Source organism: Paroedura picta, chromosome 4, assembly GCF_049243985.1.
Source record: "Paroedura picta isolate Pp20150507F chromosome 4, Ppicta_v3.0, whole genome shotgun sequence".
In the NCBI taxonomy this organism is placed as follows: domain Eukaryota; kingdom Metazoa; phylum Chordata; class Lepidosauria; order Squamata; family Gekkonidae; genus Paroedura; species Paroedura picta.
The window spans coordinates 62597282-62624539 of NC_135372.1; the positions used below are offsets into that span (position 1 = coordinate 62597282).

General features: G+C 43.6%; 2 protein-coding genes and 1 long non-coding RNA gene across 11 annotated transcripts in view; 1 reads left to right on the top strand and 2 right to left on the bottom strand.

The window, feature by feature from the left end:
* LOC143835474 (uncharacterized) overlaps window positions 1–21383 on the bottom strand; it is a 48622-nt gene extending 27239 nt beyond the window's left edge. For all 3 annotated transcript variants that reach the window (XR_013230161.1, XR_013230160.1, XR_013230159.1), the window contains exon 1: window positions 21072–21383. This is a non-coding gene — a long non-coding RNA (uncharacterized LOC143835474). The remainder of the gene's footprint in view (window positions 1–21071) is intronic.
* The window catches only part of COL24A1 (collagen type XXIV alpha 1 chain), a 234520-nt gene that overhangs the window by 87669 nt on the left and 119593 nt on the right, over window positions 1–27258 (top strand). For all 7 annotated transcript variants that reach the window (XM_077333120.1, XM_077333124.1, XM_077333121.1 and 4 more), the window contains exons 15-22: window positions 451–504; window positions 2087–2131; window positions 2628–2681; window positions 6397–6450; window positions 6755–6808; window positions 10127–10180; window positions 23348–23401; window positions 26957–27001. In XM_077333120.1, the coding sequence (XP_077189235.1) occupies window positions 451–504; window positions 2087–2131; window positions 2628–2681; window positions 6397–6450; window positions 6755–6808; window positions 10127–10180; window positions 23348–23401; window positions 26957–27001 (414 nt within the window). The remainder of the gene's footprint in view (window positions 1–450; window positions 505–2086; window positions 2132–2627; window positions 2682–6396; window positions 6451–6754; window positions 6809–10126; window positions 10181–23347; window positions 23402–26956; window positions 27002–27258) is intronic.
* Window positions 17353–20903, bottom strand: LOC143835472 (uncharacterized). Its single transcript, XM_077333127.1, has 4 exons — window positions 19018–20903; window positions 18465–18548; window positions 18201–18284; window positions 17353–17921 (listed from the first exon to the last, which is right to left on the bottom strand). Exons 1-4 carry the CDS (start codon window positions 19637–19639, stop codon window positions 17422–17424), a joined length of 1290 nt encoding a protein of 429 aa, XP_077189242.1. The 5' UTR covers window positions 19640–20903; the 3' UTR covers window positions 17353–17421.

Consider the following 27258-nt stretch of genomic DNA (forward strand, 5'->3'; position numbering starts at 1 on the left):
ATGACTTAATTAAAAAGAAAACCTTTTGTCAGGACAATCCAGTAGTGCTATTCTTCAATTACAAATCTCACTTTTCTGGTACAGACTGAAGGTCAAGTTTCTTGAACTATCGTACTTCTGCATAAATGGGCTTGATCCATGGATTTAAGTATCTGCAATGGACTCCCCACTTCAATATTAAATATATCTTCTTATCAGAACAACCTTTCCCCATAGTACAATTTCCTCTGTTGTGTTCTCTTTTTAAAGCTGATGCCAAAAGCCATAATGATTCAGTGTATACTTAAAAACTGAGGAAAGAAGAAAGCAGCACTGTCTTAGACATTTAATTACAGTTTAATTAGCATACCAATAAATATGAATGGGCCAGACAGCCGACTGTCAAATAGCAAATATTCTACATTATGAGCTTTCCTGTTTGAGCAATCACACCGTTTCTTGTCTTTTAAGGGTGTTTTAGGGCCAGTGGGACCGTCAGGACAACCTGGAATTCCTGGACCTCTGGTACAGTACTGTTTAATTATTTTTATACACCCACATTTGTCAGGACCCAAGAAAGGCATAATAGTAAAATAAAATACAATTTCAGTGTAATTCACACAAAAATTATTAAAATCAAAAGTAAAATACTCAAAAACCACATTGGAAATAACACTTAATATTCAACAGGTGAATATATTCACTTTGGCCAAGATCATCTCAAAAGCTCTGTGAATTAGTTGTATTGCACAACCTCAACAAAAGGTCAGGAGAGTAGAAGCTCCTGATGTCTTCGGGGAAGCTGTTACAGAGACATGGTGTCAGTCACTGACAAAGCCCAAGTGTTACGCAAATAGAAGGTCCCCTAATTAGTTGGGGGAATTAGCGTTAAGGAGACAGAGCGAGAGAGCTCTGTGGATTAGTTCTGTTGCATAGCCTCACCAAAAAGTCAGGAGGGTAGAAGCCCCTAATGTTTTCTGGGAAGGTGTTACAAAGGCATGGTGTCAGTCACTGACAAACCCCAAGTGTTACTCAAATAAGAGATCTCCTAATGAGTTGGTAATTTAAGGAGACAGAATGTGAGAGAGTAACATGGAGTCTCTAGTTTGTAAGCTTCTCCAAACTACAACAAATAACAAAAATATTTATTATTTATTGTGTACATATAAAATTAAAAACACTGAATATCAGACTGTACAATTTACAAACATTCCTGGTGGATGAATTTCTTATACATAGGGCCATGGTTCTTCCTGTACTCAAACAACTTGATCTGGTATGGAATTCCCAATAGCTCGATGTGTGTAACATCAACCAGTATTTAAAGATGAATTCTTTGCTTAAGTTCATAACATGAGAGAGAGCAACACCTAGTTGTGAAAAATATGTATACTGTCTGAATGTGTGTTATATATATTTAATGTATTTGTAGCCACTGAGGAAGGCTGTGGAAGCTTAAACACATCTGGTTTTATGTGGTTCACAGAACATATTCATCCACCAGGAATGTTTGTAAATTGTACAGTCTGATATTCAGACCCCTAATGTTTTTAATTTTATATGTGCACACTATATAATATTTTATTTTTTGTTTGTTGTAGCTTGACTGTTTTGACACAAATTGGAAGATTTTGAGTTGTTTGATTCCCCTCTTTTCTCCACCTATGTATATGGGGATTTTTCCCTAAAAAGAAATCTTGAAATAAACTAACTGGAAAGGTTTTTATTAAAGGAGAAAGAATAAAGCAAAAATGCACACAGTAAACACATATACAAGAGCTAGCTAAGAGAAATACAGGGAGGAGAGGGGAGAGAGAACTTTGGGGGAAATGATAATTACAAGTCTTGAAGAAAGAGGTCCGTGGAAGCAGCAAAATGACCAGCATTTCATGAGGAAAAGGGAGTGTATGTGGAGGAACCACACACAGTGACCCTGTTCCATGCCCAGATGCCAATTCCATGCCCAGAAATGAATACACAGCCAAGGAAAGAACCTTAAAATATTATGTAGATAGTATCTACTAAATGCCTTTCATCTGCTTAATTCTTTTCTATACCAAAGCATGAAATGTTACATTTGCTGCTCTTTTATTTTTCTTTTGTATAGGGTCTTCCAGGGAGTATGGGGCAACCTGGATTGAAAGGTGATAAGGTGATCTAAATAGTTTCATTATCAGTTATTTTAAGTCTGAACCTTATATACTGGTGCAATTCTACAAAGAGTCCTGTCACACTTTTTAAAGCACTTCAATAAGGTTCTGCATTTATTTCAACATTTGTTATATATAACTTCAGCCAACATATACTTTTGCTGCTATTGGGTAGATTCTTAAGATCTGTTCCCTTTGTAATAGTGCTCTTTAAACACAATAAATCTTCCATGGATGTAAGAGTTTTGAAAGATCTCTTGAGTAAGGTGAAGAAGATGCTTTGCACTGGAGGAAAGCACCACCACTAGCAGGAAGGATCCTTGGGATCCAAGTCTTAAATTTTACTAGTGTGAATAATGACATCAAACTTTGCACTTTGCTTTAATGATTAGATGTTCTAAAACTGTGATATTCCTGTGTCATAAATGTTAGATTTTATAAACACACTATGTATAAACACACACTCTTGATGGGTCTGTATATAATAATGTATTTTAGGGTGAACAAGGTATTACAGGAGAGCCGGGAGAGCTGGGGTACCCAGGAGATAAGGTAAGAATGTCTAACAACTCTATTTCAACAAAATTTTAGAGGGCTTAGTTATCTTGGAATTTAAGCTCTTCATTTTTATGAAATTTGTAATGTAGAAAATATTAAAAGTCAAAATAATTATTTTTCCTGAGCTAGACCTTTATAGTATTTATCTACAGGAGTTTCCTGGTCCTCTATATCAGCAGTCCCTAATCCCCGGTCCGGAGACCAGTATCGGTCCATGGATCAGTTGGTACTGGACCGTGGCTCCTCCTTGTCCTCCTCCCCAGCTGCTTCCTCGGGGGCTGCCCTGCCACTCTGTTGCCGGCTCACCTTTGGTGCTCTCTAGCAGCCGCCATGGCTGGGACTTCCACTCGGCATGGCACTGCGCAGCTGCTGCTGGCAGTCCCTCCCAACAGGCAGCGGGAAGTCAGGGGCGTCGGCAGGAAAGCAAGTGGATCAGGGGCTCAGGTGGTGGTGGCGATGTCCCTTGGCAAAAGACTAGTAAAATTGTCAAGCGTTGACTGGTCCCCGGTTATAAAAAGGTTGGGGAGCACTGCTCTCTACGGATACTTTATTACTAAACTGGAAGTATACAGTTTTTGAAAAATGACGAACAGGATTACACTGTTAGTTGCTTTTATTTTTATGGGAATGTACTAGGGATAAAGCCCATTTATAAAAATGGGCAGAGGTAGGGCGTTTGGAGAAGTGGCCTCAGAGGGTGCTGGGGGGAGGAGGCTGGGTAGTAGTGTGCAGCAGATGTTGGGTGAAGGCGGGGAAGCGTCAGAGCGTGGTCTGGGGGGCGGCGCAGGTGATGGGGAGGGGAAGGACGCATGCTTGGGATTCCGGGCATGCGTCCATCAGTGAGTGGGTGGGGTGCTGGGGCTGTGGCAGCAAGTAGGCTTCAGAACCAGGCATGTGCCTGACTCTGCGCATGCGTGGTTCAGTTCAGGGCCATGGGAGCAGCCAGGCAGAGCTTGGCGGCTGGGGCCGTGGCAGGCGAAATGGAAGGGAAGGGCCAGGGATGCGGAGGACCAGGGTAAGGTGACCGTCGTGTTGGGGAGGCTGCATCGGGAAGGGGTCTGGGGAGGGTGGAGGGGTGATTGGATGGCTGGCGGGAGGGTGAGTGTGTGTGTGTGTGCTGGAAGCGTGGGAAGTGGCGGCGGTGTGGCGGGAAGGGGTCTGGGGAGGGTGGTAGGGTGATCGGCGGGCGGGTGAGTGTGTGTGTGTGTGTGTGTGTGTGGGCTGGAAGTGTGGGAAGCGGCGGTGGGGCGCGGGGAGGTTGGGGGGTTAGGGGCCGGCGGGCGGCAGGTGCGTGAGTGTGTGTGGGGGAGGGTGTTTAAAGCGAGGGGAGCAGCGACAGGGTGGGAAGGGGTCTGGGGATGGAGGGGGCAGTTGGTGTAGTGCGGGCGTGTAGTGTGGTGAGGGAGGAGGAAAGGAGGCTGGTTGCCGCGACTTCGACACAGTGTCCCGGCTCCTTTCCCCAGGATGATAGGAAGGCAGGAGGACTGACCGTGGACGAAGGCAGTGTGTCCTTCGGCGCGGCGAGTCCTCTGGCGGGCGAGGCCGGGGCAAGTGGCAAGAGGCTTTGCGCGCCTCCCCAGTTGCCGCTTGCCTTTGAGTAGCACTCAGAGGGGCGAATCAGGAGCCGTGCAGCGGCTCCTGATTTGGCCTTCCGAGTTTTTATCACGGACAAAGCCCGCCCTAACTCCTCCCCAATAGCCCTTAGGGCTTTATTTTATCCGCTCCACAGGAGCGGTTAAAGATAGTCATTTTTGAAGTGGAAGAAGTTCATTTTAGATCTAATTATCTAGTTACCATCTCGTTACACAATCTTCAAATGACTTTTACCGATTTGCATTTTCAAACCATGCCATTGGTCATTACTCCCATGTACACCATGTAACTTATCTAGATTGTTTTCTATATTTGGAGCCAAGGACTAAATTTATATCTAGATTTCTAGATTTCTATTGAAGCTGTTTTATATATTGTTACTTTATGAGTAAATGCCTGTTTTTGGCTATTTTATTTTTTGCTAATTTTGACTTTGCTGGTCTACAACCGTAATAAAGATATGTCTATTGGTTTTATACTAACACAGATAAATTGGTCTTTCTGTTATCAGATATTAATACTATGATTACTTATAATGTGTCATTATTTGCATTGAGAGGCAAACTTGCCCCATCAGGGAGTTAATATTTTTAACCTTTTAATATATGGTATTTACCGGGATCTGACTTATTTCCATACCTTTGTTTATACTGTTTTATTTATTTATTTATTTTATTACATTTGTATTCTGCCCTCCCGTAAGGCTCGGGGTGGTTCACATAGAATGTAAACAATACATCAAACTCAGTGATTATAACAAATGAAGATAACTGTAATAATAATTTAATAACAATAAACAGAGAAATAACATCCTAGCAGGGTAAACAATTTAACAGACCCATAGTTGGTCAGAACCGTCATATGGGTTCAAGGGAGGGATGTTTGGGAATCCAGTAGAGGTTGTTTAGTTACAGTTGACCTCAACCAAATGCCTGGCAGGGGAGCTTCCTTTTGCAGGCCCTACAGAATTGTTTTAGTTCCATTAGGGCCCTGATCTCCTCTCGGAGCTCGTTCCACAAAGTGGGGGTCAGGACAGAAAAGGTTCTGGCCCTGGTTAAGGTCAAGCAGACTTATTTGGGACCAGGGATCACTAGCTGGTTGGAGGTGGTAGAACACAGAACTCTTTGAGGGGCATAGGGAGAGAGATACACTAGGCCTTGACTGCATATGGCCTTGAATGTAATTACCAAAACCTTAAGCCTGATCTGGAATTATATCCAATATTGTTTTAAACTGTGTTATACATATACATACACAGACACACAGACACACACACAAACACACACACACACATTTATTTATATATTTATTTACTACTACTACTACTACTACTACTACTACTACTACTACTACTACTATTACTATTATTATTATTATTATTATTATTATTATTATTATTATTATTATTATTATTATTATTAATTAGATTTATTTCCCGCCACTCCCTGTAGGCTCGTGGCGGGTCACAATAATCCTATCCCCATTAAAATACCCATTAAGAGACTTTAAAAACAATCACAACATGGCGGAAGCTCTCATTATTCCTATCCCCTGCTATCAGAGCGGCAGGAAGGGTGGGGAGGAGATCTAACTTACTAGGTCTGGGGGGGGGAATGCTGGCACTCATTCGCTGACCCTGGCCTCAACCAAAAACCTGGCGGAAGAGCTCCATCTTGCAGGCCCTGCGGAAAGCTGGTAAGTCCTGTAGGGCCCGTAGCTCACCCGGGAGCTCATTCCACCAGGCAGGGGCCCGGACCAAAAAGGCCCTGGCCCTGGTTGAGGCCAGGCGCGCTTCTCTAGGGCCAGGAATGATCAGGAGATTCTCCCCCGTTGAGCGTAAAGCCCTGCGGGGGATATAGGGCGGTAGGCGGTCCCTCAGGTATGTGGGTCCCAACCCGCGTATAGCCTTAAAGGTCAAAAACAGAACCTTGAACCTGATCCGGGCAGGATTTATCTATTTATTTATTATATTTATGTACCGCCCTCCCCGGGGGCTCAGGGCGTTTTACATAATGACATAAGAACAATACATGGACTATATATATAGTCTTTGTCTATAAACAATAACGTCCCTCCATCCATTGAAATGGTAGAAACTTAATTGTTTTTCTGAAAGGGTGCTGCTGGTTTGCCAGGTCCTCCAGGAATCAGAGGAAAGCCCGGTCCCATGGTATGTATTATTATTTAAATTTTGTATTCTTTGACACTTTAATTAAGATTTTATATTAAATTAAACATTTATATTAATTTATATTAAATTATATTATATGTTGGGGGGTCGTCTTATACGCCCAGTCGTCTTATACACCGGCAAATACTGCATATAAGAAAAGCCTTTAAACAATTCAAAAAGCAAAATAATTGCAGCTTATTAAAAAAATCACTGGTTGTTGGATTTATGGCTGTGTTAATTGACAGAAAACCTCTTTTGCAGACCTGCAAAATTTAATTTATAATGCAAGTTCTAATTTTAGGGTAAAACAGGAGATTCTGGATGTCAGGGACCATCAGGCCCTCCAGGACCAGAGGTAAGAAACAATTTTCAAAATTGAATACTTCATCCTATTTGATGCTGGCTGCAGCTGAAGTACACCAATCCTGTTACGTTTAAAATTGTCTGGTTTATGCCCTCATCCTTTTTCAAATAGTCTGGTTCATTTTTTTTACTGTATAACAGGGGTCACGAACAATTTTAAACCTGTGGGCACCTTTGGAATTCTGACAAGGCATGGTGAGCATAGTCGTACATGGTTGCCACAGGAGGCAGAGCCCAGCCACAAAAATTGCTGCAGCTTAACTTCAATTTCCCAGTGAAGGTCTTTGTGATGTGTTAGCAGCTGGTGCCAAAGCAACATTCTAAAAATTCTGCACAGCTAATCTAATTTCCTGTAGCTAATCAGAAATGTTTCTGGACAAAAGCCCTACCTGCCCCCATCCTAAAAATAGGAAGGCACCACACTGCAGACCTCTGTAAAGTCTTCCTCTGCTGCACTGTTAAATCTGGCCTGTAGTTCAGATCTCTTTGCAGTCACATAGTCACTCATAAGTCTATCTGAGACAGTGACTCAGTTGAGTCTCATGATTTTCTTAGTTTCCCATTCTTTGGCGAAGCAAAGATTATAATTCTGTGCCACAAAGAATATTTAGCTATAGTTGTTAAGAATTTTCGACTCTTATGGATATAAAAACTGGAGGTGTTTTTTTTTATTATGTATTAAGAAGTAAGAAAGTAATTTAAGCTATTTCACAATGTTCCTCACTCAGGAGCCATGTTGAACTTTGACCTTGCAGCCTCTCCTTATTTGTAGTGGGAATTGAGGCCCATCCCCAGAAACTAATAGAGATGGAAGAAATAGGACATGCTTGCATGTCACTTAGAACATGGAGAAGAGCTTTCCTCCTGCCATGTATAAAATCTGTATATGATTTGATGGTACCTTTCCTTGCCTGACTATTTCTTGCCCAGCTATCTAACTAGCTGCCAATTAAGGTATCTGGTTAATTATACTAACTGCCTTGAGGATTTCATAATGGATTCAACAGAAGAGTTCATGTAATACATTGCTTAAGTGGATCTTTCTTCATTGCTTCTCCAAGCTCTTTGTCCCAGAACTCGTCTGATAGTTGAGTCTCTCAAACAAAAAGTTTCATAGGATGGGGGACTGGCATTGCAATGATGATGGGGAATCAAGTTAAATTTTGTCTGTCTTAGTCAAGGAAAGAGAAAGAGACTATTTTACTGGGATCTCCCTTGTTGCTTGAAGCATCCTGACGTGATATATTTAACTTGTAAGACTGACCCCATCTCAGAGATGGATTTATGGACATACAGCAGTTGCTTAGGAGGAAGGAAGAGTGAAGAAAGATCAACTTTGTCAGTCCTTATTAATACATCTGCTAAATCCATCCCATTGCTTTGTATAGTCTAGTTAAGACCTCAGTGCCTACGTATCTGTTAGCCCCATTATGCACGGGGGGAATAACGCACATTCGGGGTGGAATGGCGGCGACTAAAATCACCAATAACGCACGGAGCTGGCTGCAACCAGCTGCAGCTTCGGTGCATGCCGCCGAAAAAGCCGCGTCAACGGAACACTGAAGAAAGCGCAGCTTCTGGGTGACCGGGGCGCAACCAGAAGTGGCGCCGGGATTGCCGCGTGCATAATCGGTTACTCTGGGTTTTGCCGCTGTCGCGCCCCCTCCCATGCATAACCGGTGTGCTTCGCGTCTTCCCCCTCCGCATTTTCCATGTGACCCGAAATCGCCGTTTCGGCGGCCGTGCATAATGGGCCCTAGTGTGGCAGAACAATGAAAGGTTCTCCAGATTAGAGGCTGCCTCTCTTAACTACTGCACCAAGCTGGCTCTCCAAACAGAAGCTGTCCTGAGTTTAGCACAAGCTGAACAACTGATATCTTGAAATTTAACTGAGGAGTTACAAAGGGATCTGCTGGTTCATTTATTCCTCTGGAAATGGTTAGGTCAACTATCCCATTCAGACACAAGGAGTTTAATCTTCCTCTTGAGTACAACTAAAGGTAAAGGTAAAGGTATCCCCTGTGCAAGCACCGAGTCATGTCTGACCCTTGGGGTGACGCCCTCTAGCGTTTTCATGGCAGACTCAATACGGGGTGGTTTGCCAGTGCCTTCCCCAGTCATTACCGTTTACCCCCCAGCAAGCTGGGTACTCATTTTACCGACCTCGGAAGGATGGAAGGCTGAGTCAACCTTGAGCCGGCTGCTGGGATTGAACTCCCAGCCTCATGGGCAAAGCTTTCAGACGGCTGTCTTACCACTCTGCGCCACAAGAGGCTCTGAGTACAACTAGAGGAGAACAAAATTTGAGTCCAGTAGCACCTTTAAGACCAAAAAAGATGTATTCAAGACATGAGTTTTCATGCGCATACACACTTCAACTAGAGGACACTACAACTAGAGGAGAGTACATGCTAGGCATGTAGTTCTTCACCAGGTCCAGGCTTCAACCTTGGCTCTCTGCCTCTTTTTTCTTCTTCTGTGGTTCTGGGAGAAACTGTGGGGAGGGTTTGGTGATAGAACTCTATGGATCTTGAGCAACCCCTGGTTTTGTGGGATGAGAGCAAGTTGAGATGAAGATCATAGAATCATAAAGTTGGAAGGGCCCACACAGGCCATTTAGTCCAACCCGCTGTTCAACGCAGGATCAGCCCAAAGCATCCAAGAAAAGTGTGTATCCAACCTTTGCTTGAAGACTGCCAGTGAGGGGGGGCTCACCACCTCCTTAGTCTAGTCTAGCTATGTCAGTGGTTTTTTGTTTTTTTTAATCCTGAGGAACAAGGAGGCTGAACTGTAACGGATAATAGTGGACTTTTATTCCCTTTTGGAATCTTGTGAGGAGTACTTACCTGATGAACAGGGAAAGTGGTGACAGATGGTAAGGAAAGGGAGATGAGTTTTTCATATGAATTAAAGGGAACCAATTTTTCTTGTATCTGTAATCCACCCACTGTTTTTATCTATTTTAATGGGAACATAGGCTTTTAGATTCACATGTTTATATCATACTTTGTAAAGCACTTGCAAATAGATTGCATAGTTCTTATTGTATTTGTAATCCACCTTGAGTCCCGGTGAACAAGGTGGACTATAAGTGAGTTGATGATGATGATGATAAGGAATCTTAATAGGGAAATATTAGTAAAATGTTTTGTATTGTTCTAGAATATTTATTGAAATTTAGAATGTGTTTTTAAAATGCTGATTTTAATGAAGGCTAGTTCATACACATCACATATTATTAATGTTTTTCTCCATAGGGCCACTGGACCAAGACCAAGCATAATAAAAACTTTTTTCCCAAAAATCTTAGGGTTTTCCAGGAGATATTGGTGTTCCTGGTCTGAATGGTCCAGAAGGTCCAAAGGTAAGAATATGTAAACATTTGATATAAGTTCTTCCATAATTTTTGCATAAAATTTTAGACTTGTGCAGTTGCTAATGGGATCCTGTTAGTTGAAGTATGAGATTAAATGCATAAAATGAATAATGAAATGAACAATAGTACAAAATAACATGTCTTTCTTTTAAAATAATGAAAATTATATATGGTGAAGTCACTGTTCGTTTGCTTCTAAGGCAGTCTTTCTCAACCAGGGTTTTGTGAATGGGTGGGAGTTAATTTTGTATATATTTTTAAAATTTGTTAAACATTTCTCAGGTGATATGACCATGTTATGGTCATGCCCTCCTCCCCCCCCCCCGAAATGGCCAGTGATGGACCTGGAGAAGATGGGAAGGGGAGGGCCTACAGATGGGCATTCACACAGCTTTCCGACCATATTCTGCACCATCATACCACTTCTGGGGTTTCTCAAATCCTAAAGAATGTTTCAGGGGGTTCTTAATGGTTAAAAAGTTGAGAAGGCCTGTTCTAAGGTCTTAATGTAGAGGTCATTCCCTACATGAAAATTATCTAAATCTTTATAGAGTAAAGTTGCTGATCTTATGTTTACATAGGAATCATATCACTCTGATCTTGGTTCACCTACACTGGCTGCCAGTCTGTTTCCAAGCACAATTGAATGTGGTATTGCTGGCCTTCACAGCCCTATATTGCTTGGGCTATATAGGATTTCCTTCTATTCTCTTATGAACCAAACTGACCACTGCAGATATCTTCAGAGACAATGTTTCGGGTGCCTCTGCCTTCTGCGATTAGGCAGAAAGCAACGTGGGAGACGCCTTCTTTATTATGTCACCAAAATCTAAGAAATAAATAAATTTGGAACTCTGGAACCCCAAGGAGACTCACCAATCCCCTTCTATTGTCATCTTCCACCTGTGGGTAAACACTTTTTGTTTTTTGTGTTTTGGTGGGGGGGGGTTACTCAGTTATCTGTCCTCCTGCCCTATGTTTTAATTGTTACTCCTTTTTTCTTTGCATTTTAACTCTAGTTTTAGTTTTTAATAGTTTTAGTTAGTTTTAGTTAGTTTTAATGGTTTTCAAGATGTGATTTTATTAAGTTGTTAGCTGTCTTGGTGGACAGATAGGACAGGTGTAGATTTTATGAAATAAATTAATAAATAATATGTTTATTGCCTCAGTAAACAGAGTAGGAGATAAAAAGAATTATGTAAAACTGCTCTGTACGCTTGAAGCAAATATGTGAACAGAAAAGAGGTAGGCAGCTTTTACTGGCTGAGACCCTGTTCCTACCATTTGCTTGGAAGCCTGTTTGCCACATCAGGAAATACTTGTGTCTGAAAGTAGCTTCTAGAGAATTTTGACACAGTGTTAACAAATTACATAATTTCAGTTGCCTGCTCATTACAAGCATGATCATAATGACGAGAACCTCTTCTCTGATTTAGTGTCTGACTAGACCTTCAGAAGAGGCATAAATAGCAACCATAAATATTGGCAAAAAGATGGTGATACAAGGAGCATGTGAGCCTGAATGCCTTTTCACTGTTAAAGCTCTATATACCATCATAATAATTTGACTGGACCCTTATTTTCTTCCGTAGAGACTGTTAAGTTTAAATACAGCCCTATATGAAGTTTGGCTTTCTCATGATTGTAAGAGCTATAGAAAACTACCCTTCAATAGGAAACATTGGATGCCAACCATAGTACCAGCACAGTGGCACATATACTGATGTTATGCCAATGATACAGGCATGTAAGGGGGTACAGGTATTTAGAACCCAGGAGTATGTTCACATTTTCCCCCTACTAAATTTTTGATATACTGCCTTAAATCTCACTGTGACAGTAGACTATTATTCATCCAAATCATAGTCAAAATGCTGACTGGGTAACTGAAATATCCAGATGTTGTTTGATACAACGGGAGTAATTTCTGTGGAGAGGTTTCATGATCTCCATAGTATTTTGGCTCTTGAGAATAGAGAGCTTGGACAGCCGTCTCTAATCAGAGAAAATTGGTGGTTTATGTCTGAGATGAGTGCTACCAAAATGGAAAATCTTTTACACAGTCCATAATACTAAGAGACTAGGCCTACATGAAATTAGAAATGTTCGGCTTTTGAGCTCCCAGCTGTCTTGTGTTGACTGCGGTTTTGAGGAGTTTCCTCTCTCCTTTATTTTTGGAAGACTGTTCTAAAAAGCTCCTTTTTTCCTCATTCTTCTATTTTATGCTTCCTTCGAAGTTAAATGTACAATAATTGCCAAGAGAGCAGGACAGACGTATGTTTCAGATGTTGACCCTTGTGAGTGAAAGGGTCAACATCTGAAACATACATCTGTCCTACTCTCTTGGCAGTTATTGCACATTGTGAGTGAAAGATCACTATGTTTCATTCTGCTGACAAATCGTAAATTATCTGCTTGACTTTTTAGAAATCCAAATCTTTGATATAATTAGCAGATGTTATTAACAGATGTTATATAATTGTCCCATTATCAAGTCACAGTTTAGCATGGAAACAGCATTTTGTAAAGTTTTTGTTTTATCTTGAGCACCTGTGCTTTGATCAACATTCTTATATAATTAGTATTTTCATGTAATTTGTTTTATAAGGTTTTCTTGGGGTTGTTTTTATGTTTGTGTATTTTTGTTAAATGACACTTGCAACTAATACATTTTGGTCACAACAGCAACAGAAAAAGTAGACTACACAAGCTTTATTACGTTTCCAGAGCCATATATCTGGAGCTGATATACCTGACATCCCCAAGCATCCACTGAATCCAAATGCATAGAGAGGGAGAACAGAAACAAGCACACTGGCCTTCCCTGTGCCTCCATGCAAATGTCTGGTCATTTGTAGGGGTGACTACACAAAGGAAGTGACTGTGAACTTTCCCTCCCTGTGGATTGCAATATTTCAAATCCAGGATTGCTGATAATGGGGAGGAGGGAGAGTTTGCACAGCCACTTACTCCACAGTGTTGTCTCTCTTGGGTTTAATGGTAAAAATATTGAGATTTTGATTTCTATCAATAACTTAGCTAGAAAAACAAATGATGAAATCATTTGTGGAAGCTGGTCAATTTACAGTAATCTGCCAGTCAGAGTTTGTTCAGCGGAATGAGAAAAAATGGAAATAAAAGCTGCCAGGTGACAACAGCAATTCCTTAGTTATTTTCTTCTTATTTTAAATAATAAGGAATATTGTTTTCTGTAGTAGTAATGAATATGTTTACTAACATACTAGAGAACAGTCAAATACAATCTTTAACAGTAACTTTTTCTCTGAGGAAAAATCTGGTCTTCAGATATACAGGGCCATTTCGCACAGAGCTCAAAGTTGCTATTTGGTTGCCGTTTGTGAAAGCGCTACTTCAAGTAGCGAAATGTAACTAGCCGTGCCCGTAACGCACAGCTGCGGTTTTTGCGGAATTTGGCACTTTCACTTCTCGCCACTTTCGTAACCCACAGGCTTCCGGTTCTCCGTCTTATCGCTACAAAGGAGGTCCCTTTTTAGCGCTTCTGGCCTCCCGTGCCCGTCAATCAAACTGCAGGCACACCTTTGACCTCGACCCTGAAGCCGAACTTGTCGGGGTTCCCTTTTTTTTTAAAAAACCCAGGAAACCCCGTAGCAACGCGTTATCGTCCGATCATTGGCGCCCTTGGAACGTGTTTTCTATTGTTTTCTAGGAACCAGATGCATTGACATGTTTGATTGGTTAATCCCCGCCCACAGTACACGCCCACAGGTTACCTGCTTATATGCACCTGGGCAGACACGCGGTCGGCCTCACTCTTTTGTTTGCGTAGCCTACTGCCCGCAGCACAGGTCAACGTTGCAATGGAGAGGCTTATTTTTCAATTGCTGGCTTACATGCTCGCGGTGGTCCAGCGCATGAATACCGCCTTGTCGCGTCGGACGTATGCTATCGCGGAGTACCGAGAACGGGTGGCCGGAACGCTGACCAGCAGCAGAAGACGTTCTGTAAGGGTAACCATGGCGGCCAAGAAACGCTGGCAAGCTCTGGCAGAGGTCCGGTTCCCCCCCCGGTTCTGGGTGGACGAACGATCCTCTGACTGGTGGGAGAATTTTGTGTGGACTCGCTGGGATGATGACCACTGGATTGCCAACTTCAGGATGTCGAGGGGGACATTTTTTGAACTCGTGGAGGCTCTACGTGGACGCATGGAGAGGCAAGTCACTGGCATGCGGCGCCCCGTTCCAGTTGAAAAAAGGGTGGCTGCCGCATTGTGGTACTTGGCCACCCCTCAGTACTTCCGGACAGTAGCCCAGCAATTCGGACTCGGAGTCACTACGGTTGGCGATATCCTTAAGGAGTTCTGCCTCGCCATGGAGGCGGAATTGTTCAGCAAAGTCGTGTGCCTCGGAGACCGGCTTGGAGCGGTGAGTGTCATTCCATCCCCTTTGCCCTTTAAATTTTTTTTCTTGTTTGACAGGTCAGCAACGAAGACGCGATACACCCCACGCTGACATGCCATGGCTTATATTCTTTTCTTTCCCTTATTCCAGAGTATGGACGGGTTTGCCAGGCTTGGATTCCCGCATTGTTTTGCGGCCGTCGATGGAAGCCACATCCCTATCCGTGCCCCCGGGGGAAGCATAAAAGAGTACGGGAACAGGAAGGACTTTTGCTCTGTTCTCCTGCAAGGAACAGTGGACTTCTCCGGCCGGTTTATCGATGCCGAGGTGGGGTGGAGTGGCAGGAGGCATGATGCCCTTGTTTTCAGGGAATCCAACCTCAGGAAAGCCATGGACGAAGGGGTCTTTGTTCCAGGAAACCCCACCGCCACCATTGAGGGCGTGCGTGTGCCGGCGTTGGTCCTCGGGGACGGAGCCTACCCATTACGACGCTGGCTCATGACTCCCTACAAGCGGCCAAGGACGGACGTGCAGAGCCACTACAACCTCAGTCACTCCCGGGCAAGGAATGTAGTGGAGCGTGCCTTTGGACGTTTGAAGTCACGGTTCCGTTGTTTAATGTCACGACTCCATGTACATATTGACAATGTGACTCCGCTGATAATCGCATGTGTGATTTTGCACAACATATGCGAGGACAAGGGACATAACATCCCCTTCCCTGAGGACGAACCTGAACCTGTAGTCCTTCAGGACACACAGGACATCCCTGAAGCAAGGAGAAAAAGGATATATGCTGAGGGGTGCAAGGTTCGGGACGCCATAGCCACCCACATCTACAGAAACAGGAGGCGTGTTTAATTGTTTTTCCTACTCTGTTGTTGAATAAAGTTTTGTGTTCTTTGTTTAACCTTGTCTTGTGCGGTTTGTGTACTTTGCCAGCAAAAAAACGGGGATTCTCTGGTCCAAAAGCACTTTGACAGCCCTAAATGCTAACTCCCCACTGAAATTGACAAACACAATACGGAAGCGCTGAATGGGGAAAGTTCGGGGAGGCGGGTAGCCAGGAAGTATTGGCGACCCCTGTCAAACCGGAGGATCAATCCACTCATGTTCCAAGGAATAATTTTATTGGTGGGCAGCTTTGATACATTTAAAAAACGGGGTGGTCGATCGGAGCAACGCACGTTCGTTCCCTAACCGTCATTCCGAAGATGCCGAAGCCACGGAAGGGCTCCTTCTGGCAGCGCGCCGAGGCTGAGGCACTTCTGGAGCTGGTGCTACAATCAAAAAGTGTTGGCCGCCTAATGGCCAGCACCCATTGCCACACCAAGGGTGCCTACCTGGTGTTGGCTTCAAAGCTGAGGGAGAGGGGCTATGTCCGGACCTGGGAGCAGGTCCGGACAAAATTCAAGCGCCTTAAGCTGGACTTCCTAAACAGTCTGGAACAGTGGGGGGGGATCCCGCAGCCAAGTGGGAGGACGGTCTTCCACGACCAGATGGTGAAAATATGGGAGAAGGCTGGGAAGCCCCCCCTGGACATGAGGAGGCATATGGGTGAGTGCTGCCCTCGTTGTGTTTTGCCCTTAAACATGCATGGAATGACTAGCTGCCTCTTTCCCCTACTGTCCCCAATGAAATTCGAGAAAGTATTTAGATGCTGTCAACCCCCTCAGACTTAGCCAGCCAGTACTGTAGAACCACTTTGGTTATGCGCTTAGACTCTAACTGTGGTGTGTCCACCAGCTGTGTTTCATCTCTGTTTTGTGTGCTTTTAATTATGATTTGTCTTTTTCTTTGCCCAGCCACACAATCACCATCCAAGCTGGCAACAGCACCTGAGCGTGAGGAGGGGGAGGAAGAGGGACCTTCCACCTCGGGACAGGCTGCAGGTGAGAGTTTTATGTCTGTGAGGGAGACCCATGTGTGTGTACCCACACGGAGCCATATGGGAGCCTGATGTGATGCTTCCTTTTGGAGTGTGATCAAATTCTTTGTTTGATTTCTATAGCTGAAACTGTGGAGGCAAGGCTGCGTGCCATGGAGGCCAGAGTTACTTCCCTGGAGGCTCAAGTGGCGGAGCTGAAAGGGGAGATTGAGCAGCACAGGCAACAGAGGGAGGCGGAAGAGCGTAGGTTATGTTCCCCACTGCCCAACTCTTCTCACACTGTGGCTAAGGCCACTTAAAAGTGTATGCATGTAAACTAAAGAAATTTGAAAATATGTGTGGTACTAATGTGTACTTTTTCTCCCTCCCCACAGTTAAGAAGAAGGAGGACGAAGAGCTCTTCCGGCGCAAAGTTAGGGGGACCGTGGGACGGCTGTGCAGGAGAGTTAGGGCGATGGAAGGGGCTGGGGAGGGGAGCGGTGGGACCTGAGTTTTGTTTCCTGTTTGTGTTTTGGGGTAGGGGTTGGGGGGGGGGGCTCCAAGTTTCATTCCCCAATGTTTTTCCCCTGTTAAATGTATACTTTTGTTAAAAAAAATTGGTTTTCCAGGGGGGTGGGGGGTGGTGGTGCTGGTGGGGCTCCAAGTTTCATTCCCTAATGTTTTTCCCCTGTTAAAATGTTTTTTAAAATAAAATGTTATTGCAAATTTTATAACAAGACTCCAGTGTGACTTCTTAAACTCGCACATATTTAACCCCACACCACACTCCTAAAACTCCTTGAACTAACACCCCTCCAACCTCCAACCCACACAGCAGTACCACAATATACACAATCACTAGAGAGGCCGCTTTCAGCCTTGCAGATTCTACAGTAGGGTACACAGAGACAGAGTCAAAAATATAAACTTTATTCAACAAACAACAAAACACAGATAACATGAAATAGAAAAAGTGGGCAAAACTAGGAGGGGGAGTACTTGTCTGCTGGTTTTATTTTTCTCTTTCCGAGAATAGTCCTCCTTCTTGTTTGGGTGGAGGCATTCTGAGAGGGAGTCGGTGGGGTGGGTGCTGGAAGTGGTGGTGTTGGTGTGGGTGGTGGTGGGGGGGCGATTTGTGGAGGGTAGGCCCTTTCCATGACCGCTACAGCCCTCTCCATGAGTCTCCTTATCAGACGCACCTCCTCCACGCCTTCGCGTAGGATTTGGTTTGTCTCTCTAAGGACTGCCCTCAATTTTCTCCCCTCCTGGGCAATGAGTGTGAGCATGGCTTGGTCAGCGGCCGCGGCACGCCGTGACTCCTCATAGCAGTGCTCAAGGAGCCTCTCTCCCACGCTTGTCAAGACGGAGACGCGCCTCAGCCTGCCGCGTTCCCTCGTAAGCCTCTCCTCTGCTGGGAGCGCACCTCTAGGTGGTGGGCTGCCTGGAGCCAGGGGTGGTTCCTCCTCCTCATCTGAAAGAACCTCTGTTGGCAAAAAATGAGAAACAAAACTGTTAGTAACATCCAAAAAGTCAAAACACACCATGGTGGACATGGTGTTCTTTTTTGTCCCCGTGTTTTCCTGCCAAGAATTTAAACAATCCCCGGCGAGCACATGGCTATTGTTTGTTTGCCCATGGTGTGCTTTTACTTTTGCCTACTTGCACAGCAGGACTCTCAACAATTAAAAGGGAGCACATGGTTAGTGCCTAGCGACATTGTCCTGCAGCTATGGCTCGAAAGGAACAGGTCATGCACGCTCACCATCTTGAATCTGTATCCGCCTGCGCCGGGCAGGAGGTCCAAGCACCCTAGGCTGTTCCTCCTCCTGTGTTCCGGGTATGAAATCTGCAAAAAAAGGAAAAAAAACAGATCTAGGACCAAAGGGTGGCAAAGCCAGCTTCAAAGCCTACACCAGCAACGCAGAGGGACTCTCTTCTTTCTCTTAGCAGTGCTGCTGCCCTGCACAAACAGAAAAGCACAAAGCAGTTAAAACAGCCCCCCCCCCCTATTTTTACTAATACCTACCAATGTTAGTTGATGCCCCCGAATCACTATCCACGTCAGGTGCTGCTGGAGACTCTAGGGGCCCCGTCCCTGGCAACTGTGTCTCTGTGGACAAGAGCAGAAAATAGTGAAAAACGAGCAAGCATACACCATGAACCACAAAGCAAGCTCCCAAAGTTGTGAGCCAAAGTACTGCAGAAGGCCTATGGGCGAGGCATGCTGCAAATATTTTGGGGCTGTTGGTTAAACATGACCGTTTCAAATACTAACCACATCAAGCACTCCACAGCCAACCATCTTAATAAATCTTTTAAAAATTAAAATTAAATTATAAAATTAAAACCGTTTCAAATAGTAACCACAGCAAGCACTCCACAGCCTACCTTCTTTTAAAATCTTTTAAAAATTAAATTATAAAATTATAAAATTAAAACCGTTTCAAATAGTAACCACAGCAAGCTCTCCACAGCCTACCGTATTATGCGTTGCAACGAACACACGAGAAAACGATGCCCAAACGTCAGAACACACATTTGCTTAAAAGGAAATATAAAATAAAAAGAAAATCACTTACCGGAGGCAAGGGGCGTTTGCTCAGGAGCCTCCTCTGGCTCCCCAGGAACGATGGCGATCAGGTCCAGCGTTACCGATTCCGCGGCTCGTTGCTGGACGGGGGGTGGAGGGCGAAAGCTGGAGGAGGTTCCCTCGCCGGGATCCTCCTCAGCGGGTGGTTCCTCGACCGGGGCAGCCGGCTTCCGAACCACCTTAAGGCTCCGGCCGACGCGCTTCGGCCTGCCGGATCCTTCCCCGTCCCCGTACAGCTGGCGCTGCTCCTCGAAGTAGGGGCAGGTCACCTTTTCGTTGCCGGAACCCTTGTTATGGTTCACGGCTCTCATGTACTCTGCCCTCATTGTCTTGGTCTTCGACCGGCATTCAAGGCCGGTCCTGTTGTGGCCCAGGGCGCGCATCTTAATAGCCACTTGTTCAAAAACCTCCCTATTCCTGTGGGAGGACTGGAACGCGTCCTGGATTTTCTCCTCCGAGAAAATCCCGATCAGGTCCCTGATCTCCGCGTCCCTCCAAGTTGGGCCACGGCCGGTTGCAGGGACGGACGAGGCTTGAGAAGACGATTCCATGTTGCTTTTGCTAGTAGCTGAGCAAAATGGTGGTGGGAGGTGCAGGGTGCAACGGATCATATACCTTCCCGCACACAAAGACAAAGGGACTAGCCGGCTCCTGATTGGTGGAGGGCAGCAGGGGACACGCACATTGGCCACATCAGGTCACATGTCACGTTCAAAACTCCTCGCGCGGGAACAGGATCTGCTCCTAATGGCCAGATTGGCGCCCTTGTTGTTTGACTTAACGCATGCGCGTATTCGTTTACACGCGAGAAGAGCAGTTTGAACATGCAGCGGGAGCCATTTTAGGAAAATGTCCGCCATTACACAAACGCATGCCGGTGTTCAACCGAGAGCAAGTGCGGCAGTACTCGGCAGTTCCCCAATAATATTCACCAGCCACAGCATAAATCAACCAAACATGACATGTAACTGGCGTACGTTCGTTGGCACGCTCAGAGGAATGTTTTTTAAAATGAACGGGGGACGGCGACTCCGCTTGCCGGAGGTCTAGCCGCCAATGGAAGGGGTTGTCCGCACCCAAGCACAAGCACGCACCGGGAACCACACAAAGACCCACTACACATAAGCCGCCCCTCATGATATCACCTCGAATCATGTCTATTGAACCCCTGTAAGCTAAGCAGGAGACTGCGAGCGGCGACCGTTCGTTGGCACGCTCAGAGGAAAATTTTTTAAAATGAACGGGGGACGGCAACTCCGCTTGCCGGAGGTCTAGCCGCCAATGGAAGGGGTTGTCCGCACCCAAGCACAAGCACGCACTGGGAACCACACAAAGACCCACTACACATAAGCCGCCCCTCATGAAATCACCACGAATCACGTCTATTGAACCCCTCTAAGCTAAGCAGGAGACTGCGAGCGGCGAATGTTCGTTGGCACGCTCAGAGGAAAATTTTTTAAAATGCTCCCTGTACGTTGACTCCGCTAGGACTGGCCGATGGTAGACGGGGTTTTAAGCTTTGGGCAAATTTTGGGAACGTGACGGTGTGTGCCACTGTGCTTGTGAAAAACTCTTGTGGTGTCCGGGCAGAATTTCCGAAAGTGATCGTGCTTGAAAGCCAGTCGCTGTCCCGTTGCCTCGTAGATCCCCGCTCGCTCGGAGAAAAAAAAAATGGCGAACAGTTCGCCGGAAGTTTGGAGGACAGGCTCGGGAGGAGGGACTTTGAAGAACCCGCAACAATGGTAACGCACAGGTCTTTAGCGCTACTGTTGCAGATTGGTTGCAGGAGTGTATCGCTATCCGGAGGGTGAATCCAGTTTTCTGGATTCCCCTAGAAGCGCTACAACGAAGCGCTTTTTGCGGGTCGGTTTCAGGATTGTTGCAGATTGTTTACGACGTCGTGCGTTATGGCAAATTAGTAGCGTTTTCAATCAGCAACCATTGTGCTATTTTTAAGCCGTGGGAAATGCCCCACACTTTTCCCCCCTTTGGTTTACATAAAGTTAACAATCAGGTTGTTATAGTGTTTTGTTTGATACTTACAATTACAGAAGTAGTGATTACTTTACATTTTTTGACAGATGAACCTGAACATGAACAGAGAGACTTTCAAACTAATCTCTCATTCTCTGTCTCTCTCACCCCACCAACTGTCAAAAGCTAACCGTCAAATGGAACACTCCCATCATGCATCACTCCAGTCTCAGAGTGTGCATGCAAGGATGCAAAACAATAATTCAAACAGGCTCTGCAAATGACCAGACAGTTATGTGGAAGGAGGGTGCGAGGCCAGCAAGCTTGCTCCCTCTTTCCCTTCCTTCACATTCAATGAATGTGTGGCACTGTCATGTGCACCAGACTACAAACTCTGTTGTCAAAGTTTAAATATGCAAAGGGATGCAGTACCAGCTGCTTAAAGAATAGTTTTATAGTAAAGAGAAAGAACTTCGTAAATAGAGAGAAAAAATGATGAAAGAGGAAAAATTACCTGCCAGTGCCCTCAGAGGAGAATCACCTTCAGTATTTCAGCCTGACTTAGAGGTGTCTCCTGATTGGAAGGAAGCCAGATCAGAATAGGGACCCATTGAAAGACACAATGAATAGGCTCCTCTAAACATGGATAACAGTTATGTGCAACCAAAATGACTATCCCTAACGGTGACTGGTTAGAGGGGATCAAGCCCAAAGAAATAAATTATACAAAAGCAGGCTCTTTCACCGGATTGAATATTTTGGCATACAGATGTCTTTAATTATTAGGAATCACTGCTTAAGTTGTCAAATAGGAATAGCTTCTTTCATATACTTTCTGGTGTTTTCATTGGGCTGCTTCCACCATTTAAATTGACTATTAAGACCTTTACTAATCCTAGGAGAAAAAGGTTGATAGAAAAGTTGCATAGGCATAGGAAATACAAATTATTCCTATTTATAGCCTCTCTAGATTTTTTTCCTGGCATGTTCAATAAATCTTTAAAAGTCCTCCACTTTCTTTTCTTAGCTGGTTTTCTTGTTTTACAACACAGATGGATGGAAACTTTAGGCAATTAACTTGGTAGTGTTTCTAAGGTCTTGAATGCTTTTTTAAACCAACTTAAATAAGTAATGTAGCAGTAAAGAAAACTGCTATTAATGTGTAGAAAATTAGTAGTTAATTAGTAGAAGTCTATCCTTTCATAGATAGGTACCATGGGGAAAAGGTCAGCTTTCTAAAAACATTCTATATTTTGCTAGTTTTATAATTTAGAATTTTAAATGTAGATTTTGGCCCTTATCTATAATGTTAGATCCAGTAGTACCATTTCTGGCTCTCTTCAAGCCAATGTGAAAATCATAACAATTGGGGAATGTGGAAGTACAGGATGAACGGGAGGCATATACATCTCCTGAATGAATAAATAAACCATTCACACATTCAGCATTCACCATGAGAAAACTACCTGTCTAATGGTACATCAAGTAAGTTCCTGGGGAAGACCATATGCTGTATTTATGTGAGTTGTTGCTCTGTTCTTATCTGCTTCCAGTCAGTCTTTGCTAGAGGAAGGTATAATTTCCTGTATCTTAGCTAAAGCTTCAGCTGGATCATTCAGTCACAAAAGAATTATCCACATTAAAATAAGGTTGCTCATTTCATCTCTATATAAGGCTGATTTTTGAGCTTGCATTTTTCCAAATAGGAGGCATATTCAGAACAATACTTCATGCAGTCAATGGACTTATCTAAGTATGGGAATTTTTGGGTTTTTAAAATTGTAAATGTGAACCTTTTTTGCATTAAAGAGAAATGTGTACCTCCAATTTTTATTGCTACCCATGTGAATTTATTTTCACTGCAGAAAGGCTTACTGGGCATGAGACTTTAATTTGGTCTTCAAATTGCATTCTAACAATGGAATCAATGCATAAGATGTGACAAAGATTAGCTGCTCGATATTTTATGGTTGACATATGAAAGACTGAACCATCTTTGCAAAGAAGTCCTAGTCTTCTTTCTACTGTGTTAACTACTTAAATTCAGTGGAACTGGCAAGTGATGCCCATTATTGCTTTCTACATGGAGCATTTTTCAGCCCCCCCCCCCCCGTAAGCATTTTTCTCAGTTGCAAGCTTGTACCATATAACTGCAAACAGAATTCTAAGCATATTGAAAGTTTATGCAGAAATTCCAATTGAGCACAAATTTACTCATTCTGGTTTTCTGAGGAAAATAATAAATTATGAGATTAAGAGAGAATAGTATTTCCACCTCTTACCCATTTACACATTTTAGGTTTTCTAGATTATTTACTATATTATTTATATTTGTTGTTATTTAGGGAATTCTAGGGGATAGAGGCCCTCCAGGACCACCAGGTCCCAAAGGAGTTGAGGTAAGATAGCAACTATTCACTTAATGATGCACATCCCCCCCCCCCTTGAAACTTAAATCCATTGACTTGTGTGGTTGCTTTTGTTTTGGTTTTCAAAGATATCAACTTTCAGTTCTGGCAGGTGTTGAGTAGAAATTGTTGCACAGCACTTCATTATTTATGTCTGGTGGTTTCTGTGCAGTGTTTACAGTAGTCGCATCTGGTGTTTTGTACACTGAAATAAGAATTAGGTTTTGTGTTCTGAGGCTGAATTATATGACAATTCACAAGATGACATTTTCCAGTATAGGTAAGGATTTAAAAGGGAGAGAAAGTAAAAACAATATATTTGGATTGGGAGAAAGGAACATTTTAACATTTTGACTTTAATAGCTAGGGGTGACTTGGTTCATCCTAGTAAGCCTGGTTAATCAGATAACTTGATAAGTGAATTTTAGCCTTTGAGCGTAATACTGTACCTTTTACCATTTTATTTAGTAAGCCATCCCAGTCATGTTTTAATAAATATGAATGGCAGGCATCTTCTAAGATGGATGAGGGAGGAAGACATTTGGGATTTATTATTTTATTTTGGTTATAAAAAATGATAGTAGAATTGAGTGTCTGGGTCTTTTGCTTGTAGTGATCCAAAGTATGGGCTATTGTGAAGCATTGAGAGAGATTAAAAAGAGAGTAATCAAATTCAGTAGAATTTGTATGGGATTTTCCCTTCATTCCTTTTTCACGGTTGTGTGAGGAAGACACATTACTAGCAGCTCTGTTTGTATTGTGTAATTTGGCCTTGTTGGTTCTGTTGTCTAGTCTTTTACTCATATTTAATCATCTGGAGTTTAAAGAAGGGCATTTCTGTCCTCTACAGTAGCGATCCCCAACCTGTGGGCTGCGGACCACATGTGGTCCTTCGACTAATTGGAGGTGGGCCCCGAAGGATGCCTTTACTTCATCCCCCCCAGCCCTTTACAACACACTTCATTGTTGTGGCGTGTCTGTATCTTATTTTGAAGGGATGTTTAAACATTACCATAGCGATCAGAGAGCGTTAGGGCAGTTGAGTGGTCCCCGGTGAGTGGTCCCCGGCGTTGAGTGGTCCCCAGTGATAAAAAGGTTGGGGACCACTGCTCTACAGCTTACATAGTCAAGATTATTCCCATTATCCCCTGTGGTCCCCTCATGGCATCTAGAGCTGTTTTCAAGATATGTGCTCAGTGTGGGGTCAAAATGTCCCATTCGGATGAGCCTGATTGTTGTCTGTAGGGTCTTGCAAGTCCTACAACATGGGTGCCTGCCCAGTGTGTCAGAAATTTGCAGTGAAGATGCAATCTGATTGTCTTATGCCTCATGGTAGCTTTATGGGAAAAGTTATCTTGGAGGGCTCATATCCAGCCTGTGCTGAGGCAGCTACATTGGTTGCCAGTTGCGGCCCAGATCAGGTTCAAGGTTCTGGTTTTGACCTTTAAGGCACTTTGCAGTCTAGGATCCATGTATCTTAGTCACCCTATGCCCCATGCAGGGCCTTGTGCTCTGCAGGTACCAACTTGTTGGTCATTCCTGGCCCCACAGAAGCTTGCTGGCCTCTACCAGTCCCAAAGTGTTTTTGGTCTAGGCCCCTACCTTGTGGAATGAGCTCCTAGAAGAGCTGCCTGTTAGATGGAGGTCTTCCACCAGGTCTATGGATGAGGCCAGTGCCATGAGAAGATCAGACGGATCCCCCCCCCCCAAGTAAGATTTGCCACCACGCTTGGGAACATCATTAGTGGTGGCCAGCTGTTGTACTCTCTTGTTGCTCCTGTTGGTAGTCATCCCACTGTAGGGAAGGGCTTGTTTTTACCGCCATGTTGTATTATTGTAGTTTTGTATTGAGTTAATTTTTAATTGAGTTTTAATGGGGATTTTATTTACTGGGGTTTCATCGTGTAACCCACCATGAGCCGGCTTGATAGGGGTGGCGGGAAACAAGTCCAATAATAAATAAATAAATTCATTGATATCTTCTGTGACACACATTCCTTCCCTCTGACCTTGCCATGAGCTCTTATAGGTTTAAGTGTTCTCCAAGGTGACTTTGGTTACAAGATCTATCAGTTCTGTTCTGTCAGAGTTCATGGTGGCTTAGTTGGTATTGAGGGGAAGGGGTGTGCCACCTTTGAAACGATGCGATGCAGACAGTGGGAAAACTGGGGCATGTATTGTTCCTGTAAGGTGGGATGTCAGCCTTTGGAGCTTTTAAGCTAGAAAAAATTCTCCACAGTTGGCCTTGATAAGCACAGTCCCATTGGATGTCTGCACAGAAGATGTCAATGAACAACAGTTGCAGGTAATTGCAACCCTGTTTTTAAATTACTATTGTAAGTTACCTTGAACCATGAGGAAAGATGGTATATACATGTGTGACAAACTGGATATTTAATAGTTTAGAAATGTTGTACAAACAGGTAGAAGAATGTGGAGGGTTAATTCTTCACAGAGTCAGAGCCAGTTTTGAGTGACAGGCTATTCCAAGAAATCTGATTAGTTAGAATCAGCTGAGGAGAGAGAGACTTTAGAGCTGAATGCTGAGGAGGATAATTTATTCAGAAATCAGTCCTAAATGAGAACAGTTTAACACGGACAGGAGAAATGAGAAAGTTGACAAGGATTATTGAGTAGTTAGAGACTTCCATTTTGGCCAAAGAAAGGGGATAGATGTTCTTCAGAGAGGAGAATTTCCCTAGCCAATTAATTCTGAAGTGTGTAGAGAGCCCCTTGTCTGATGTGGTTAGAAAGTTCCTTTAGGGATCTTAAGAATTAGTTAATAACTCAAGAAGAGTACTTGTGTTTCAAGAGGAGGTTTGGGTACTGGAAAAGGTGTACCAGCCTTCTGGAAAAACAATTCTGAAGAAAGTGTACTAAAGTGGGAAACAACGGAACAAAAGCTTTTCGATTTACATAACTCCAAATACCTGAAGAAACTTTCATTAGCCAAAAATGTAAGAACTAAAGTCTGTGCATATATTGATTTTTCCTTAGAGTTGCTATTGTTTCTGCTTCTGTTGTTGTTAGTGCAATTATTATTATTATTAGGTTTCTAGATTGCCCCTCTCCCATTGGGCTTGAGATGGTTCACGATATATTAAAGTATCTATATTGAGTTATCTCAGAAATTTTCAATCCCCAGATTTCACCCGACCTTTCTACTCTGTTAAATAAAATATTTTGTTATTTTTGAATTTGAAAATGCCTCAAGTGCCGTTTAAGTTGTTTGAGTAAAAGCGGCTCCCGATCCTTCCCTCAGGTTCCTGGACTGAGCCAGCATCCAAAATATCGTACTGTGACAAGGTAGGGCAGCCAGAGTCCTTCAGCAAGGAAGAAGACACTAGGGCGGCTCAGTCAGTAATGAGAAAGAAAAACGGAGGGAAAATCTTGCCTCTGAGGGAGGGAAGTGGACAGGGCCATCATAATATGTTTTAATAAATAAAAATAAATCAATAACATTCAGATGTTTAATGTAATATAATGTTGCTTTTGAGATGCTTTAATGTCCAGGAAAGAAAGATTACTAACTTGATGTTATTTTAGGGAGAAGAAGGACCTTTTGGACCTATCGGAGGAGCTGGACCAAGAGTAAGTATGGAAATCTTGTGTAAAGTTGTTGCAGGAAAGCAGTTGAAACATTAGTGCTCTGTAGTGTAAGATGTGGAAGTGAGACATGAACTAAATCTGCATTTCAGCTTGAAAAAGTCACCATATGTCAGTGGTGCAGCAGAGGAATATGGAATGTGGACTTGCTTTTGCTATGATGGTTGCAAGCCAGCAATGGTGAACCAAAATGTATAAGTAACATTCAAAATGGGATCCTAGGCACAATCTTGTGTTCGTCT

Bases quoted from the DNA above. Each gene is read 5' to 3' on its own strand.
- LOC143835472 (XM_077333127.1), bottom strand. From the start codon at position 19,639: ATGATCCGTTGCACCCTGCACCTCCCACCACCATTTTGCTCAGCTACT. The intron at 18,549-19,017 runs GTAAGTGATTTT...TCTTGTCCACAG, and splicing joins GCAAACGCCCCTTGCCTCCG to AGACACAGTTGCCAGGGACG. The intron at 17,922-18,200 runs GTGAGCGTGCAT...TTTTGCCAACAG, and splicing joins GCGGATACAGATTCAAGATG to AGGTTCTTTCAGATGAGGAG.